The following is a 16,982-nucleotide window of genomic DNA, read 5'->3' as shown; positions in this document are numbered from 1 at the left end:
AAACCCCCCACAAGCAAGGAAAAAAAAGGTACATCAGATTTCTAAAATATTAAAGCAAATGTTATGTTAACTAGCCATGTATTTAATTTTAAAGCTGTTTTTTATAAGTATGCAGGTATGTTGTGGACAATATTTTCACAGCACTATGATTTTTATTGACAAAATATTTTCACACAACTTAGGATGCTAAAGAGGAAACAACTGAAAAATTAATTCCATCCTCACATTCCAGTAGTCAGCTACACTGAGCTTGTGTACACTCTTATATCTTAATAGCTTCTCACAAGAGTGTAGAAAGCAACCACAACAGGGGAAACACACTTAGATTAATAGCAACCTTCATTTGCACTGATGTTAATGACTGCAGTAAAGCATTCTGCTTTGCTCTGTAATTCAGTGGAAGCTCTTGTGGTATTGACTGAAGCAGCAATGCTTAGGCTGTGGTTCTCAAACCATATGTAAACTTCTTTAAATTACGTTTGAGCCCTAGTAGACAGCCTATAGAGCTTTAAAGAGACCTGCATGATGAATATGTGCAATTCATCACTAAAGCTACTCCTCATTTTGAGTGAGCTATTTTTCTTCTAAGTCATCAATGGAGTGTTCTCAGCAGAGGCTGGCTGAGATGTATCTGTGCCTTGGGCAAAGATATTTTTGGTGTCTAGTTTATTCATGCAAAATCATATATTTCTATTCTGAGATCTACTCACTCTCCTGCTCTAAATCCACGTGTTATCTCTTTCAGACCATGGTCCCTTTTCTGTACAATATTTGCAACATGCACCTGTAGTTCTTAAATATTCTTCAACAGGGTTGTTTTCATGAAACAAAATACCAGGTTTGAGGCATTCCTGAATGCCTACCATTCCCCTCTTGAAACAGCCAAACACTTATACCACTGTTTAACTTCAGTCCCGTAAGTGTCCTTGGTGAATTCCTTTTGAAGTCAATCTAACTGTTCACATGCTTCAAAGATAAGCACATATTTTGTAGAATCAAGTCTCAAATACTCAGCACTTGCCAGCTTCAATCCACTAAAAGGACAACCAGGTAGGCTGAGGACTCTATGATTGTGACAGAGCATTTCAGGATTAAAGTCTTTTTGAATGACTGTTACAGTTGCTGTCAAATTCTCTAACAGAAAATTGTTTTCCATCAGTGAAATGGAAATTACGTAGAAGTAAAATGTAAATGGAAGCTTACTGACTTTGACATATCCTTTTAAACATCATTGTGAAAATTTGTTTAAAAGAACATTTCTCTTCTTTACTTTTTGCTTTTTTGGGGGGAAGGAAGGAAAAAAAAATCACAAATGTATAAAACAGCAAATTTATTTCCTGCTGATCTCTAGTGACTGTGGCTGATCAAACTCTAAAGTGAAAACATTTTCCACTTACGTTGGGTTTCATCTGCTCTAACTTAGGCATCTAAAGTTTACATCTGACTTAGGGATTCATAGCTCCCAGTACAGACAATGAGACAAGAAACTCCAGAGATCCATTAACTGTGCCCCAAAGTAGATGCTGAGACAGGTCTGTGTGGGATGCTGTTCCCTGCTGAGAACAGAGGGACTGACTGTGCCTGGCTCAAACACTGATGCCTGCTTTCTAGGGATGCATGTTAGGGGGCTGTCCATCTAATTCTGCTCTGGTTGAGACCACAACTCTTTTCCAAAAACTGTTCCCTCTCTCCTATTAAGATACTGCCATCATCCCAGGAAACCACAGCTGTGTTGCTGTGGAGCACAGGATGTGAAGGATAGATATTTTTCCCACATATTTAAAAAAATCCTTCTCTCATATTTCTATCAGTGCAGCGCAATAGTAGCTTTAACACAAGTGGGCATGTGAGCAGCAATGCATTACAAGCAAAATAACTTCCTTTTCTATGGATATATCACTAAACAGAGCAGGCCAGGAGACACCCTGGAGGCACTGACCTGCAGCCAGTAGCCTGGGAACAGACTAACAGTATGGCACCCCTATGGGGCTCTTCCCTCTGAATCTGGCTGGCTGTGTCCAACATGCCTGTTGAGAATGATCCCTAGCTTTCACTGTCTTCCAAATCACACTCAGGAAATTCTTGGGAAAGTGCAAATTGGTGCGTGCTAAAACTGTGCAAGGGAGTATGCCAGCAAATTAGAAGTGCACACAACCATGTCCCCGTTTCAGTTAATAGTGTAGAATAGTTTTTCACAGACTAAGGGGAAATGGACAAATGTCTCAAAAACTCACCCTGGGTGAGTCTCCTCCCTTCATTAAAGAGAACCATACCATCTAATTTACAACTGTGTAGAAATTTACTACTTCATGTGGATGCAAGCTAGATTTTTTTTTCCCCAGATACCCTCTCTCTATATATTCTCCAGTATCCAGACACTCCCTATCTTCAGTTCATGGCCAGACTGTACCAGTGGTTTCCTGTGCCAGCTTTGCTCTTCAGTTGAAATAGTTCTCCCTCCCAGGGATTCGTCCTGTGATGCATTTACAGAGAAGCAATCACATTCCGTCCTTCTTTGCAGTGTTAAGTTAAACAAGAGAGACTGACTGCTGGCTGAGGATCATACTACAGTGAAATTATGCAGCAAACATTTCCCTACAACTGCTGCAACCTCCAACAGTTTGCATCTAAGGAAACATTTTTTCCAGCCTATAGATTCTGTTGAATATTTACGAGTGGAATGCAAGTACCCTTAGTGGATGTCAGGATCATTTTGGGTGTAGTCAGTTTGTGAGACAGTTTGTGAAAGGCTGATAATGCCTGTTGATAATTGGTCTTCAGTATGGCTCAGCCACTTTCTTGAACCAGGAAATTACTGCTTTGAAACTGTCTACACTGACAATAATGCATTTATTTTTGGTTATATTACACATAAATTGATTTATTGGATCATCTTTTCAAATATCAGTTTAAATGCAAGCTTTACAGGACAGATTTGGCCTATATACAAATAAGCCTATTATTAAATGTTCCAGACATCATTATTGTACTGTTAAAATATTGTTTTCCTAACTGAGGCATTATGCCTTTCCTAACTGAGGCATTAAATACTAAATAGTCTTTTAGCTACTGTTATGGGTCTTTCGTCACTGTTTATTGAAGTGGATTGAAAAGAGCTATGATAAACCCATTAAGCATAAAATAAAAACAAAAAAAGAGCAACTATATATTAAAAGACATATATTTCCTGCAGCATCAATGAAAGCTTTAAGCAAAATTATATCGGGGATTTAGCTAGAAAAACAGGCAAGTTTAAATGTGCTATTAAAATATATTCCTTAAGTTATATTTTCATTTAAATCAAATATTAATATAGGATTAGCAGTTTATAGAAACTGCCACTGCTGTTCATAAAACAAACAAAAAAATGTATTAATATGGGTTATCACATGAGTGGAAAACTGAAATAGTTGTAATTAGTGCCCAACACAAACAACATAAATCTTCAGTCACTGAATTTTGCTACAAATTAAAAATTAAGAAGAAAAAGGACAGCTTCAAGATGCTTCTCTTTATCAGCTTGTGTCATACATGGAAACAGTGAAAAAGGCATTCCAAATAATCAACTTTACATAGCTGTTTCCACAGCTCATGTAGGCATTTGGGCACCCTAAAGGCTGGGCATTCGGCACGAACAATCCCTTTCAGGCTGCAGCTGCAGCCTTTGGCTCTAGGTCCTTGGAGAACTTGTACACGGCTGCCCTGCCCAGGGGACACTTGAATCTTGCAGACCCAGTGCTGTATATGAAAAACATAGAGAAATCATGCAACTATTTTATTTGTCAGACTCAGTATAAAAAAGGGATATGGGGTTGGGCAGAGGGTGAAATGAGGGCTCTCTGGCTCCATAGGGTTAGCTAATATCTAGCTATGCACTTAGTGAATGTGCACAAGGTCAAGTGTGGTCAACAACTAAGTGGAAAATTACTGAGACGGCAGAGACGTTCCAGAAGGGTACCCAACACACCCACCCTGACACATGTGCCCATCTAATCAGAGATTATAAATTAACAAATTAAGATAAAACCTTTGGATTTGCTTAAACTGCTGGAAGAGAGAGCACTATAATGGAGGAACCCTGCAGTGCCCCGTCACTGAAGCCACCTGAATGAATAACTCAGTGACTGTTTACTGACCTGGGTAATTGTTTAGTCACTATGATTTCAACTGCATGGACACCACATTTTCTCTGGTAAAGAAATTCTCTGCTTTGACAGCTGGTCTGTAACGCAGTTCCTCTGCAAGTCAGAGAGTCAGTACCTGAAGTCCAGTTTCTGCAATTTGTTGGAAATGTCTGGACTATACTCATGTGTTAACTGTGAAAATTCGGGGACTCATTATAAGGCTTCACATTTAAGTAATTTTAGTGTAGGAGGTTCATCACATATTACCACTGAACACAGAGGTTTCTGCTAAGCCAGCTGTTCAAAATTGAACATATTTCATTAAAAAAAAATCATTCACACTATGATATGCTGAAAGAATTTACAGAGCATTTTCTCCATTTCTTTTTAATTCAACTCACTTCACATAAATCAAGCAAGGATCTCTCTAGCATGACAGTTTAAAAAATGGGAATATGCCTTCTGCAGGCCACTACATAGTAATGGTTATGCATATTACAGTCCATTTTTCTCTTACCATCAGGGAGTCCATCCCAGATTTCCAATCGGTCATAGCGACAGAATGCTCCCCCTGGAGTATTTGAATCAGGTTCTAGCTCAAAGCTTTCAAATTCCAGTATAATCTCTGACATCTTTGGTGCAAAGATAATATAAGTGCATTCAAGGCTATTGGGATATTTTTCAGGGAATCCAGGGGATTTTATCACTCCACTTGATGAAGTAAAGTTTCTGGAACATTCAGGTCCTGTAGGAGAAGGAGAAAAATCAACTGGGTTAACACTGTGCTACTAAGCAAAGCAGTTAGCTGGAAAACAAATTAAGTTGTATTGTCTCTCCAGCAGCAAAGGTGGCTTTTCAATGAAACACCTCATTTTAATCACTGCATTAATCATTCAGCCAGCTTGTTCCTATTATTGATAGTCAGTCATTTAAAGCCCAATCCGCATATACTGTCTGATCTTCAATTTTCAATTTGTATGGAACAATATGAAAACTTGTACCAGCTCTAGAAAAAATTATGACAAATACAAAGTCATGTGGGAACAATGAAAGTGTAAGCTGCAGAAATCTCGACAGAGCCCTAGAGAAATAATTATAGCCCCTTCAAGCTCAAATCTTTAAATCTTATGGCAGACAGGTTTTTATTGGTGAAATAGAATTTTTTACAAAAGCGGGTGAGTGAATTCAGTAGAGGGAGTAGTGGTTTCAGATTCCTGGAGCACTGACTCAGTAACTCTGCCAGATGTGACCTATGCCTCCTTGACAAACTAAATGTGAAAGGTAATTCGTACATGTACTGAGGGTGAGTGACTCATTCTGAGTGGTGTTGACACAGGTGCACCAGTAAAATGTTGCTGTTAGTGTGGGCATGATAAACTGTGTGATTACAGGCAGTGTTGCTAGAAGTCACCTAATGTCAATGTTGACACACCAGCTTTCCCCGATGTTCCCACCATGGCATAATGGGATGCTCCAAACAGTGCTCCTGGTGGAGCAGGAAAGTGGCAGGAAAGATGTAAGGGTATAAAAGGCCAGGTCACTGGATTTGCCTTTGTGAATACAGGAGACAAACTGGAATCCCTCTCTTTTTGCAGATCTCATTTCTCCTTTATTTAGGTCCCTCAGGAATCCTCTCTGTGGATCCCACACCTGCAGGTGTGCTCAGAAGTCAGCTGCAGGCACTGCCCACATATCTCCCCCACAAGGTCAGCACCCCTCTCTGCCTTTTGACACTCCAAACTTAGAAGAGTGATTTACAGGACTTGGGGCATTGGTGGATAGCAGCTGGCCTGGGGAGTTTTGAGTGGGATGACTCAAATGAAGGTCTTCAGATATGCAGGAGAGGAAGGACATGGAGAGCACAGTTTCATTGCAACACGCAGGTCTGTGCTGGAGGACGATGTGTGTGAGGTCTCAATGTGGAGGAGGATGCCCAGCATCCTTAGAGACCATAGTCAGGAGCCTTAGAGGATTTCCAATGCCTAGCACAGATCATTGAAGGAAAACAGTCTGGCTCATTGCATATATGAATACTCTTATTTCACTATAGAAAATGTTTTCATTGTGAATGTGCCAAACATATTACCCCCCATAGATCTGGCCACCTCCCAGTTAAATTCAGCATGCAAGAGAGAGGTCTGAATGAATTTAGTCAGTTCAGGTATTCTTGCCCTTCAACAGGCACTGAGACAAAGTTCTTGAACTATTATATCAATATTCAGAACACTTCATGGCATATTTTGGAAGATGTGGGTATTGATGCTCATGTAACCTGACCCATTCCAATTTGGGAAATTACATTTTGCCTATAATTAAATCACCCCCTTACACATTAGTTGGATATTCCTCTTCTCTCCCTGTCATTCTCTTGTCTCCTTGTCATGTAGGGGAGGGTTATATTCTGGTTGTTGCTCCTCACTCCCACCAGTAGCTGCTGTTCCAGGATAAAATAGCTTTGCTATGCCATTCATAGTATAAAGTGCTCTGTACTCCTCTTGGAATCCAATAAAAGATGCAATATAAAATGTAAGCCAGGACCATTATTGCTTTATTAAATACAGCCGTATCCTGGCTCCGGGAGCGCGCAATCATCAGGCTCCTTACACTCACACATGGTATCTCGATGCCAGCTTGCTTTATTTTAAACATGTTTGACTCAATCTGGTGCAAGAAGCAGAAACTGTTTTCAGAGGAGCTGTCTCACTAAAATGCCCTCCACAGATTTTGACCCTTTATTGACACTGTGAAGCAGCTGCAGGAATTATATCAATACTGAGGCTACGAGGAACTCCATGGGGCAACATGCATGGAAAACTGGCAGAAAACGTTCCAGTGGAGACACCAAAAATAGATACTTCTGAGGTGGAGAAACTACATGTGTACATGTGCATGAAACATAGGAAGAGATATGAGCTGAAGGAAAGACAGAGAGGAGGCAACAGTGAGAGCAAAGAAAACCAGATTAAATTTGGGATAAGTTAATCTTCTATCTGTGGGTGTCACTGAGCCAAAAAGTCATTTGCCTTCTTGGTTGACACTTTTTTTCCTTTCAGTTTACACCATAAATTTAGTTGACTAAGTTAGGAATGTTGAATGTGAACCGTGCAGATCCTTTTCTAGTGAATACGTCACTCATCTACCCTAAAACAGGATGTCTGCCCAAGCCAAAATGATGAACATTTCATGTGGACTAAGTGTTGGGCAAAATGGGTTTCATGTTTTAGTCCTGAATACAACTTCTTCAGTGCTCTCTCTGGCTACGGAGCTGAATGAGAAGGAAAGAGTAATGGGCAAAAACATACTGTGTGCTGGAATGAAGCTCAGCCTTCAGCTCAGTACTGCAGGACCTTGGGCTTGGGATCATACTTCCCATACCTGGGAAATGATGAGATAAGCTGTGAATCTGCTAAACCAAACATACTTGTCTGGTGTGAGCAGCTGAGCTTCACCTGTGCGAAAGGGTGAACAGCTTTATTTGGCACAGATATTAAAATGCAAAACTGGAATAGCGTATATGCATTTATTCAGAAGTTAAATAGGGCTCTGTTCCCACAGCAATGATAACTTGAATCCTTTGTGTACACATGGCATTTTCTAACACTGTGCATAGTGATAGCTGTCCTGCCTTAATATACAGTTTATGTGGAATGAACTGGAGTTAAAGTTGCTCTGGGAGCCATAATTTTGAGTTTCCTGACTTTCATGTGTGTAAAATCACATTCATAATGCCATCTTAACATGGTAAATGTGTATCTTTGAGACATGTAAATGACCACACAAGGAAATAAACACAATGTTCCTGTCAGAGTTCTGGGTTGTCACTACACTGGAAATAAATAAAACCTTTTCCTTGAAAGTGTTCAGTTACTAAAATAGATTGTTTCACAGGTCATTCTTTCACTTCTTCTTGTGTTTCTGCCTTGTTCTTTATGAAAGATGGTACTGCATACATAAGCACTGAGAAATGTCAGAAGACATTTTCAAGAGTTTAGCCTCCTAAGGACACGAAAATAAATAGAGATATTTTTTCAGGAAAGCTTGGTGTCATTTGAATGCTGAATTCTTTCAAAAAATGTGACCCTGAAGGTCAGCAAAAGAATTTCTGGGAGTCAAGAGTGGATTTACAGACAGGGAAGATGGTGAACAAGAGGTCTGTGGCCCCAATTAGCACTGTGCAGAGCAGCAATAGCGATAGAAAAGAGACTTCACTACTGTGCTTCTCCTCATTAACAGTACAGCTGCCACCAAGAGTGCATGCTGAACACAGCTGAAAATCTGGCTCTGGTTTAGGTGCACTAAAGGGACTTGGACTGGTTCTGAAAATGGGGTACTGACTGGGAGTGGTGTGCATTGGGAATTTGAAGTTTTGAGCTGCTTTTGTGAATATGATCCTAAGCATTGATGTTGAAATAAATTTTTTTTCTATAAAATGAGTGCTATTGTCTTTTTATATATTATGAGTTTTGGTACTGTATTCTCTAGGAATGGAATATATGAATTATTAATCTCCATCCAACTATAGGGAAGATGCATTCCAAAAAAAAAGACCTTATAGCCCTTCTAGCTATTGACTTGGGAAGAGTGTTATAAAAGAGGGAGTGTCTCTATGTCTGGCTAATCCTGCACGCTCTGTTTCTCTGGGCTTTCTCTGTGCCCCATAAAGATAATTGTGCTCACTGGCACTAACTCCTGGCATGAGCATCCAGCAGGTCATGCCTGTGAACAGTGTGAGCTGTTTCCCTCCTTTACCTCCCAAACATGATTTGTGAAAGCAGCAGCAATATCATCTGCTGCCCATGTGTACTCTGGTCCTTTCTGAGCCCACAGTCATCTCCTGGGAGTGCAGAGCAAAACACTAACCAAAATAAGTCAGGGACTCAGAAGGTTGCAGTTCTGTTGAGGCAGTAACATTGTAAATCATACAGTAATTATTATTAAAAAAAAGAGGAAAGCCATAAAGCTAATGGTTTTAAGATGGTTGAAACAAACAGCTGACAAAAACTACCATATTTCATGCAGAGGAGTCAACCCTCAGACACAGCTGACCCCCCGGATTCATAAAGATTTACACCCAGTGAATACACACCCTGCCTTGGAATGACTAGGGTAATAAGATTTTCTCTTTCAAGCATTTTCATGCATTTTCCCCATTCCAAAGAATTATGGTGAACTTTCTGATGCAAGTAAAAATCACAGGTTATGAGCTATATAACAATGAATTGTTTCTCACCTCTTTTGAAAACTTCATAACGGATAGAAAATCCTGCTCCATGTGTCTCATAGTCGGAAACAAATTTAATAAAAAGATATGGTCCTGAAGACACTAAAGGAGGGGGAGCAATTTTTCCACAGTACTTTCCCCATAAGCGTCCTTCAGCATTATCTCCATCAATCACTTCAACATAATCATACCTGGTAGATAAATGGAAGGAAGAAACTTTTAACTTCCAGGAAAGAAGAGACCTAATTAATTTAGAAACCATAACACAACATAGATAATCAAGAAAAATGCTAGCTTGCTTGGAAAATGCATTATGCTGAAAGATGTAAGCAAAATGAAATAATTAAAATGGACTACATTATGTCTGTAGACATCATCTGGCAACATGGAACTATTAGGAAGAATGGTGTCCATTATGCTTGCAGACAATGTCAGCTAAAGTAACCAATTAACAAAAAAAAAGGAAATCTCACAAGCACAATTCTGTATTATTAAATTGTGTTCCTTTGTCTGTGTAGTGTTGTTATCAATACATAATGCATAGCATTCTTTTCAAACTGTGAAGTTCTGTTATGAATTCAAAAATGTCTTTTTGGCTGTAGCTCTTTATGAACAATACTTTGATTTCCATATGCTGTCCTCCAAACATATGTCCACAGAATAATAAATAAATCCCTAAACATTAGATTCTGTTCAAAAGTCCACCATGTTGCAGATCAGTGGTAGAAAAATCTGTTATTTTCCTTGTTATCTTCACAAATAGCTGGGAGCACATTACAAAATCCACGAGTCAGTCACACCACTTGGTTTTTCTCAGACAAAAATTGTTTCAATACAAATCACCTTTGCTTAGGTATTTGGATCAAGAAGTGTGCGTTTACAACATTCATATTTGTCCAGCATGTGATTGCTAGACAGATTGGGCTAAAACCTCTGTGATTATTTATATCAAACCTAAGGACTGTGTAAGGAAAAGCATACAGTAACAAAATAATGATTGGTAGTAAAAGTTTGCCTGTGAGCAACATGATAGGGCTCCTCAACCCTGTCACCAGAGATGCCAATGTGTAGTGTCTGGTCTGACAGATTCGGTGTTCAAGGGCTGAGGAGAGCAAGCCCAGCAGGCTGGTGGTGCTGAACCAGCCCAGGGAATATAAAGGAGAATCAAAGTCATGGAGGCAGAAGCTGCAGGTGCAGACACAGGTCTGTTCTTAAGTTTTATTAGCAGATGATTTCACTTGACCTCATACAGGAAGGAGGATCAGACTCAATCTGTAGAATCCTAGAAGGTGGTGGCATCTGGAGCTTGGGTTGTGTCCTGCGACTCTTTCTGATGGCAGCAAAAGGCTCTTCCCTGCCCCTGTGTCTCTGTGTCTCAGCCACACTGCCCTTTCATTTAACAAGTTGCTGTTAGCCAGACAATCTCATTTACTTTTCATTATCTTACTATGGCTGACATTAAAATGTTGCCATTAATTTGTTTAAACCTTTATATTCTACTGTTATGCTCACTGAAATGTTCCAAGCATATTAATATACAAGGAAGAGCTAAAAATGACAGGACAATAAAGTGTGTCTGGCATTTTTAAAGAGATCAAAGGAAAAAAATGTCTTCATGATGACCAATGTCATTTTTAACAACTCTGCTCCAAACCATCCAGGGCACATTACTTATGTTTACATGAAGTCCTGTGAGACAGCTGCAAAGATGATATCACTAGTTAAAGTGGATGGCTTAAGGCTCCTTAAATTAAAAATGACATTACCTCATCAGTTAAAATTGTGTGCCAGCTTTGGTGTATATCAAATAGAAAATAAAGCTGACACTGATGGAACTGTAAGCATTAACATATGTGAAATATTGTGTTAACCGCATTTCTTCTTATGTATTTGATTTTTCTAGTAGCAATTGCTCAGCTCACTAGCTTCACTGTCCCAGAGCAGACTGGTGGGAATACGAAGCGGAAACATGCATTTCTGAGATAATTTTACAGATACTTAAGTAGCCCATAGTTTTTAAAATTAGACTTCTTTCTATAATGTCTTTATGATATGTGTATAACAGGATTTGAAAGTTAGGAGAAGAGTTGTAAAGACACCTCAGAATTGTTGGGGTTTTGTCTGGTTTGTTTTTTATTTTCTCTTCTCAGAAATCTCCGTAAAAATGCTAGCTCTAGGCTGCCTGCAAAACCTATTGAAAGTACTCAGGGATCCATGCTACGAGTTCTTTGATTTTTAGGAAAAAAAGTATCTTGAGAGTTTTAACAAGATGACCTTTCTCCAATAATTAACTGCTTGCTAAAGAGGAGTAACCACGTAAACCCACGGCATCTGACAGTCTTTGCTCCATTTACCCCATGACGACACTATTTCACCAGCTTCCCAGGCACCATTCTTTGCTCAAGCTGCAACAGTAGATAAATTTTCAGATGGTATGAAAAAAATTAACTAAAAATGCTAAGCAACTTTTGCATTCTTTTTTCCTTCATATATAAAGGAGATAAAATCAAAAGGCTTGAATTTGGTGTTTTTATTCTGCTACACCTTAAAAATAATCTTATATAGTCTTACTAAGTTTTTCACATACAGCCAAAAAACAACTAACCTGTAAGTACCAATTTTGGTATTATATGAAGTAAATAGGCAAAAACCCCCATTCAAATTAAATTCTATCACTCTCCCAGTTTTCCTCCTTCATAGCAATAGCCTGCCTACACTTTCCAGTGTCCCTCGTAGTGACAGAATCGTAATTTATGGTGCTCTTCTTGGCAGCTGTGCAGTTGTAAATGACATAATTTGGTTACTAAAAGGATGTCTTCTAATGGATTTTTGCAAGTTATAGGTCATGCTGCCCCATGGAAGATTGGAGGATTTTTCAATTTTTTTCTTTCGCTTTGAAAAGTTACTGACAGACAGAGAAGTTTAGCCATGAGACAATGGGTAAGAAGTACAATTTGAAAAGCGGAAGCTTTAGAGATCAGCTCTACAACCTTCATGTTCTAAGGATCATGTTTTTCATCTGGCAGCTAACAAATGGACTTGGATTCTCCCACACTGGTGGCAACATATGATATCTGGGCTCCAGCAAATGAGTATCTGTATTATTTTTTTCTTAGAGAAATAAAATTACTCTGGATTTTACTAGTTTATACTTGGAAACCAACATCCTGCTGTCATTTTTGCACTTTTCAAAATCCTACCAGAGACCACAGCATATCACAAACAACTGGTCTTGTAAATAGGAGAAAGTACAGTCACAACTTGGAAATGGAGCTGCTGCCAAGGAAGCTCAGAAAGCAGCTTGCATGTCCCTCTGGACTTGGTAGCAGTTCTTTTCCATAAGTTTGTCAGAAGATGCTGTGCCAGGGATACAGTTGGCACATTGGCATCCCTGTGAGAAGACTGAATGTGTCACCTCCGCAGCACCCAGACAGACTTGGCACACAGCCCAGAATACTGAGTTTGCAAATTTGGATTTCCCATTTGGCAATTCTACACTCAGTTACTGCTGTCAATGGTGTGGCAAATATTTCTTGTAATTTTATAGTCCTTTAGGGCTTATGGCACAGAGATGTAAATATAAACACGGCGTTAATCACTGAGTGTAGTTTTGGGTGAAAGACCAGAGCACAAGTTCAGATGCGAAAACAGGAGATGCCTGCCCAGAAGAGAGGACAGTCAGTGAATATGTTCACGGAGACGCTTTGCCACGATGCAAAAAGCATTTCCTTTTTGCTTGTCTGGGTCTTTCCAGATATCCCACTTCTGTTTGCACCCTGTGTGGTGTGCAAGGCCAGTGCGTCTCTTTCGGGTGGGAGACTGATGAACAGTGGTGCAAGAGCTCACACACACTTCCTGCTCCTCCCAGCTGGTGCCTGAACAGGCCATTATTAATTCTATGGTTTAGTAAAACCATGTCTGGGAGAGATGCACAGTGGAAAGATGAGGGAATCTAGAATTCCTCTACAAATTATTTAAGGAATTGCAAAAAACTTGTTCTTTCTTGGAAAGTGTAAGTTATGGTTTTCAGGAAAAGGCCAAGCAATACTTATAAAATGAGCCCTGGGCAGTGAAAAACATTAAGAGCTGCAGAATTCAAATTTTGATGATTTTCCTAGTTCCAGTTTCTAGTAAGTGATAACAATGCTTACACTGGGGTTCAGTTCTGAACATGCTGCAGACCCCTGAAATGCACCACAGCATGTTGTACTGCAGAAAGTGGTGCAAGTGCTGGAAAGCCCTGCCTGCTGTTGGAGCCAGCCACTGTCAAGCTACACTCTGCTTCTAACATGTTTGCTTATTACCAGGGCAGTGAGTCTTACGTATTTTTCCTTAAAAGATTCCTTCCCAAGAAATAGGCAGAACTACAACCAACTCAGCTGAAATCGAAATATCTGCCATTTAATCTTATGAAGCAATCAGTGAAGTATATACAACTATAATTTACATCCAAGTATACTGTATTTTTCTGCAGCCTACTGTGATCTATATGGTTGTTATGAGTAATTTGGCTGTTCACCTGTTAGGATGAAAATTTTTCCAAGTCTCTCTTTCTTTTAACACTCTGATTCCACTAAAGCTGCTAAATTTGTCCCTGACATGAATTATCCATCCTGGTCAGACTATCATTGGTTCTGAAAATTTTCTTCTTAGTATGTATCTTTCTTTTGCCTTTATTTTATAAAGATTTTTTTAGAATTCCCCACAAGTCTCCACTTTAGTTGAACAGAAGGGCATCGCAAGAAGAAATCTAAATAAAGAGCTTCAAGTTGTTCTGCACTGTGGCTTTGTGCCCCATTAGTTACTGAGGGTTAGAGGTGTGGGATTTACTGCAGTGCTTGTGGCACAAGGCAATCTGTACACCAGAGCTAAAAGCTTAAAAACTGCAACCACTCGAGGGACACCAACCTTAATCCCAGTTTATTAGCAACAAGAAAAAGAAGTACATGCTATTAAAAACAAAAAATTAAGCACAGCCCTGAATGGGCTGATTTTCTGCCAGTAGCCTCAGCATCTGTTGCATTTCTCTTCATCTGAGCTTCCTCTGTGCAGCCTGACCACTCTCAAGGGCCTCTTGGTAAGGTAACCCCTTCAATGGGAATGGGGGGACTGACCCATCCTGTGAAGACACACCAGCCTTCCCTGTAACTGGGACTGTCAGTGCTGGTGTCTACACCAAGGGGATATAATTCCTCACATGTGGGCCTCACAAAACACCTTGATGGAGGTGAAAGCAGCATGCGGCCCTTGGAGGATCCTGGGTGACTGCTGTGTTCTCAGCAAGTCTCAGCAGGGCACAAGTGCTCCCTGATCACTGGGTGGCATGGGAACTGCAGGGTTTTTTCAATTTTAAGCCCTTTACCAGTGTGCTTAGTGCCATGGGATCCTGCATGGTGTGTTCCTACCTGGCTGCTTGCTCCCATCACGCACTGCATTCTCAATGGAGAAGCCCTTCTCCATCTTTCCAAGTCATCTGTTGGTGTGGGCATGTCTTTGGCAACGAACCAACCTTCCTTCCTTCCTTCCTTCCTTCTGTCCTTCCGTCCTTCCGTCCTTCCTTCCTTCCTTCCTCCCTTCCTCCCTTCCTCCCTTCCTCTACCCCAATTCTCCCTTTCTCCCTTTTTTCCTCAAATCTATTAAAATGTTCAACAGATCATTTCTCTGAGGATGGACATGCATACAGTTGAATTAGAATGAGCCGGGCCATGCAAACTCTGTGAGAAGGGAAGGTGGGAGCCAGTGCCCATAGCAGGAGGCTTTTAAACTGGTTTTGCTTGTACTGGATTCCTGGTGCAGATGCAGCCCCCCAAGGGAGACAACATATCATCTAAATCCCAGAGTTCTCTAGAGTGCTGGATATTTAAATACACAATTCACAACCGATTAATGATTTGTAATTTACTGTCGGTTTGGGGGTCCTTTGTTTCCATTGGTCTTTTGTGAGCTCGTGTTTTTATGGTGTTCACCCAGGGCCAAAATTCACTGGAGTTATTCATACAAAGGTCCTGTCAACCTAAGAGATTTCTGGGAATAAGGCCATTGGGATTTGGCCACTGTTCAGTAATTTACTAATGCCATTAACTGACGGTGGGTCTCCATTAAGAATGAACTGCTGAGGGTCTATTTTAGTACAAGACAATGCGGCAGTGAAAAAGAGAAGAGATGTAACAAAGACATAAATGAAGATCTACAGTTACTCACTGCAAGAGTTTAATTCCAACTAATGTTAGCAGCAGTCTTGTTATTACATTGGTTTCTGGAATAATTGAATGCATTGGGATTTGCCATTTTGTTTAAAATTAAGCTCTTAATTCTCTGCTGAACAAAGGAATCTGAAATGCAACATACCTTAGCCAATAATATTTCAAAACCCAGAAGTAACAAAAATAATCATTACTATTTTAGAATAATCTGAGTATCCTTCACCTTATCACATGCTCCTGGTATTTTGGCTCATGTTTTTTGAGTACCTGGGACTGGCAGACCTGAAGATCTGAACTAAATAAGCAAGATTGTATCTGCACTTTTATCTATACAGCTCCACTGAGAACAGTAGCCAGATCTTTAGCTGCTGCAAATGAGATTAGCCCCTTTATGCCAATGAATCTAAGTCAGTTTACACTGATATATAGAGAGGGTGCAAGTGGTGACAGAATATTTTACCTTGTATTTACTTAGTTCTATTCTATTAATACCAAATAAAATCTGGAAAATTCTTCAACAGAAATGAGAACACCAGGATCCACTTTTGGAATATATGTAACGTTGTCATGCAGAAAATGAAGAAGAACCAGAGGTTATAGACCGGGTTTTGCCATTTTAGTATTGCAATGTCCAAGGGAACTAAAAGTAAAATTCATCTGCTAAGGTCTTCAGCACATCTATCTGCAAAAAGCATTTCACCAATGAAAAGATTTGATCTTGAAGTTACAGTAAATTCCACTGATTTCACTGCTTGCCACATACTGTAATAAATTATAATATAATGATCCCAGTATATAAAAATGAAAACCTCTTCTGGGAAGAAACATTCAATTTTAAACCTCTTCAGTAAGGAACTTCAGTTCATAACTTTCTGGCATAGAAAAATGCTATCTTTTCATGGAAAAGGTTTCTCTCTGTCAAATAAGACAAATTTACAAATGCTTGACTTCCACTTTAAGTGGAGGAAAAAGAAACACTTAGCAGTTTAAAGACTTCAGAGAGGAAGGAGCTTTCTAGTGTCAAACTGGTGAAGTTTAGTATTTATAGGAAATTCACATGCCTCTAATTACTCTAAACCCAGTTCCCAAGTAAAATATGCCATCTGGAAGATATTAGAGTCATTTACAACTTGTTCACTTCCCTATTTCACTGCAAAATCTTACCTCTTGCCAACTTTCCAGTGTTCTCCACAAAATGAAATGCAGTCTAATTTTTACTGGTAGTTTAATGGTTACTTTATCTATGTTTAGACAGCTAAGGGTTTTAGAAACTGCAAAAAAAGTTGCATTTCTTAAAAACTAACTTTCTTATTACTCACTGTACCTCAAGCTTTTCATGTGGATGTTTCAGGTGAGGGTTATACCTTGGCTTAGTTTAGTATTTAGCCACTAATTTGACATGGTTAGATTTGGAAAGATATCCTGTGTGATAAG

At 39.6% G+C, this 16,982-nt stretch overlaps 1 protein-coding gene across 3 annotated transcripts in view; it reads right to left on the bottom strand.

Moving 5' to 3' along the window:
• Positions 1-16,982, bottom strand: part of NRP1 (neuropilin 1) — a 113,240-nt gene that overhangs the window by 57,146 nt on the left and 39,112 nt on the right. For all 3 annotated transcript variants that reach the window (XM_039570937.1, XM_039570942.1, XM_039570948.1), the window contains exons 4-5: positions 9,355-9,536; positions 4,642-4,869 (exon numbers count right to left, since the gene is read on the bottom strand). In XM_039570937.1, the coding sequence (XP_039426871.1) occupies positions 4,642-4,869; positions 9,355-9,536 (410 nt within the window). The remainder of the gene's footprint in view (positions 1-4,641; positions 4,870-9,354; positions 9,537-16,982) is intronic.

Source organism: Corvus cornix, chromosome 2 (assembly GCF_000738735.6).
Source record: "Corvus cornix cornix isolate S_Up_H32 chromosome 2, ASM73873v5, whole genome shotgun sequence".
NCBI lineage: Eukaryota > Metazoa > Chordata > Aves > Passeriformes > Corvidae > Corvus > Corvus cornix.
This window is presented reverse-complemented; position numbering and strand designations above follow the sequence as displayed.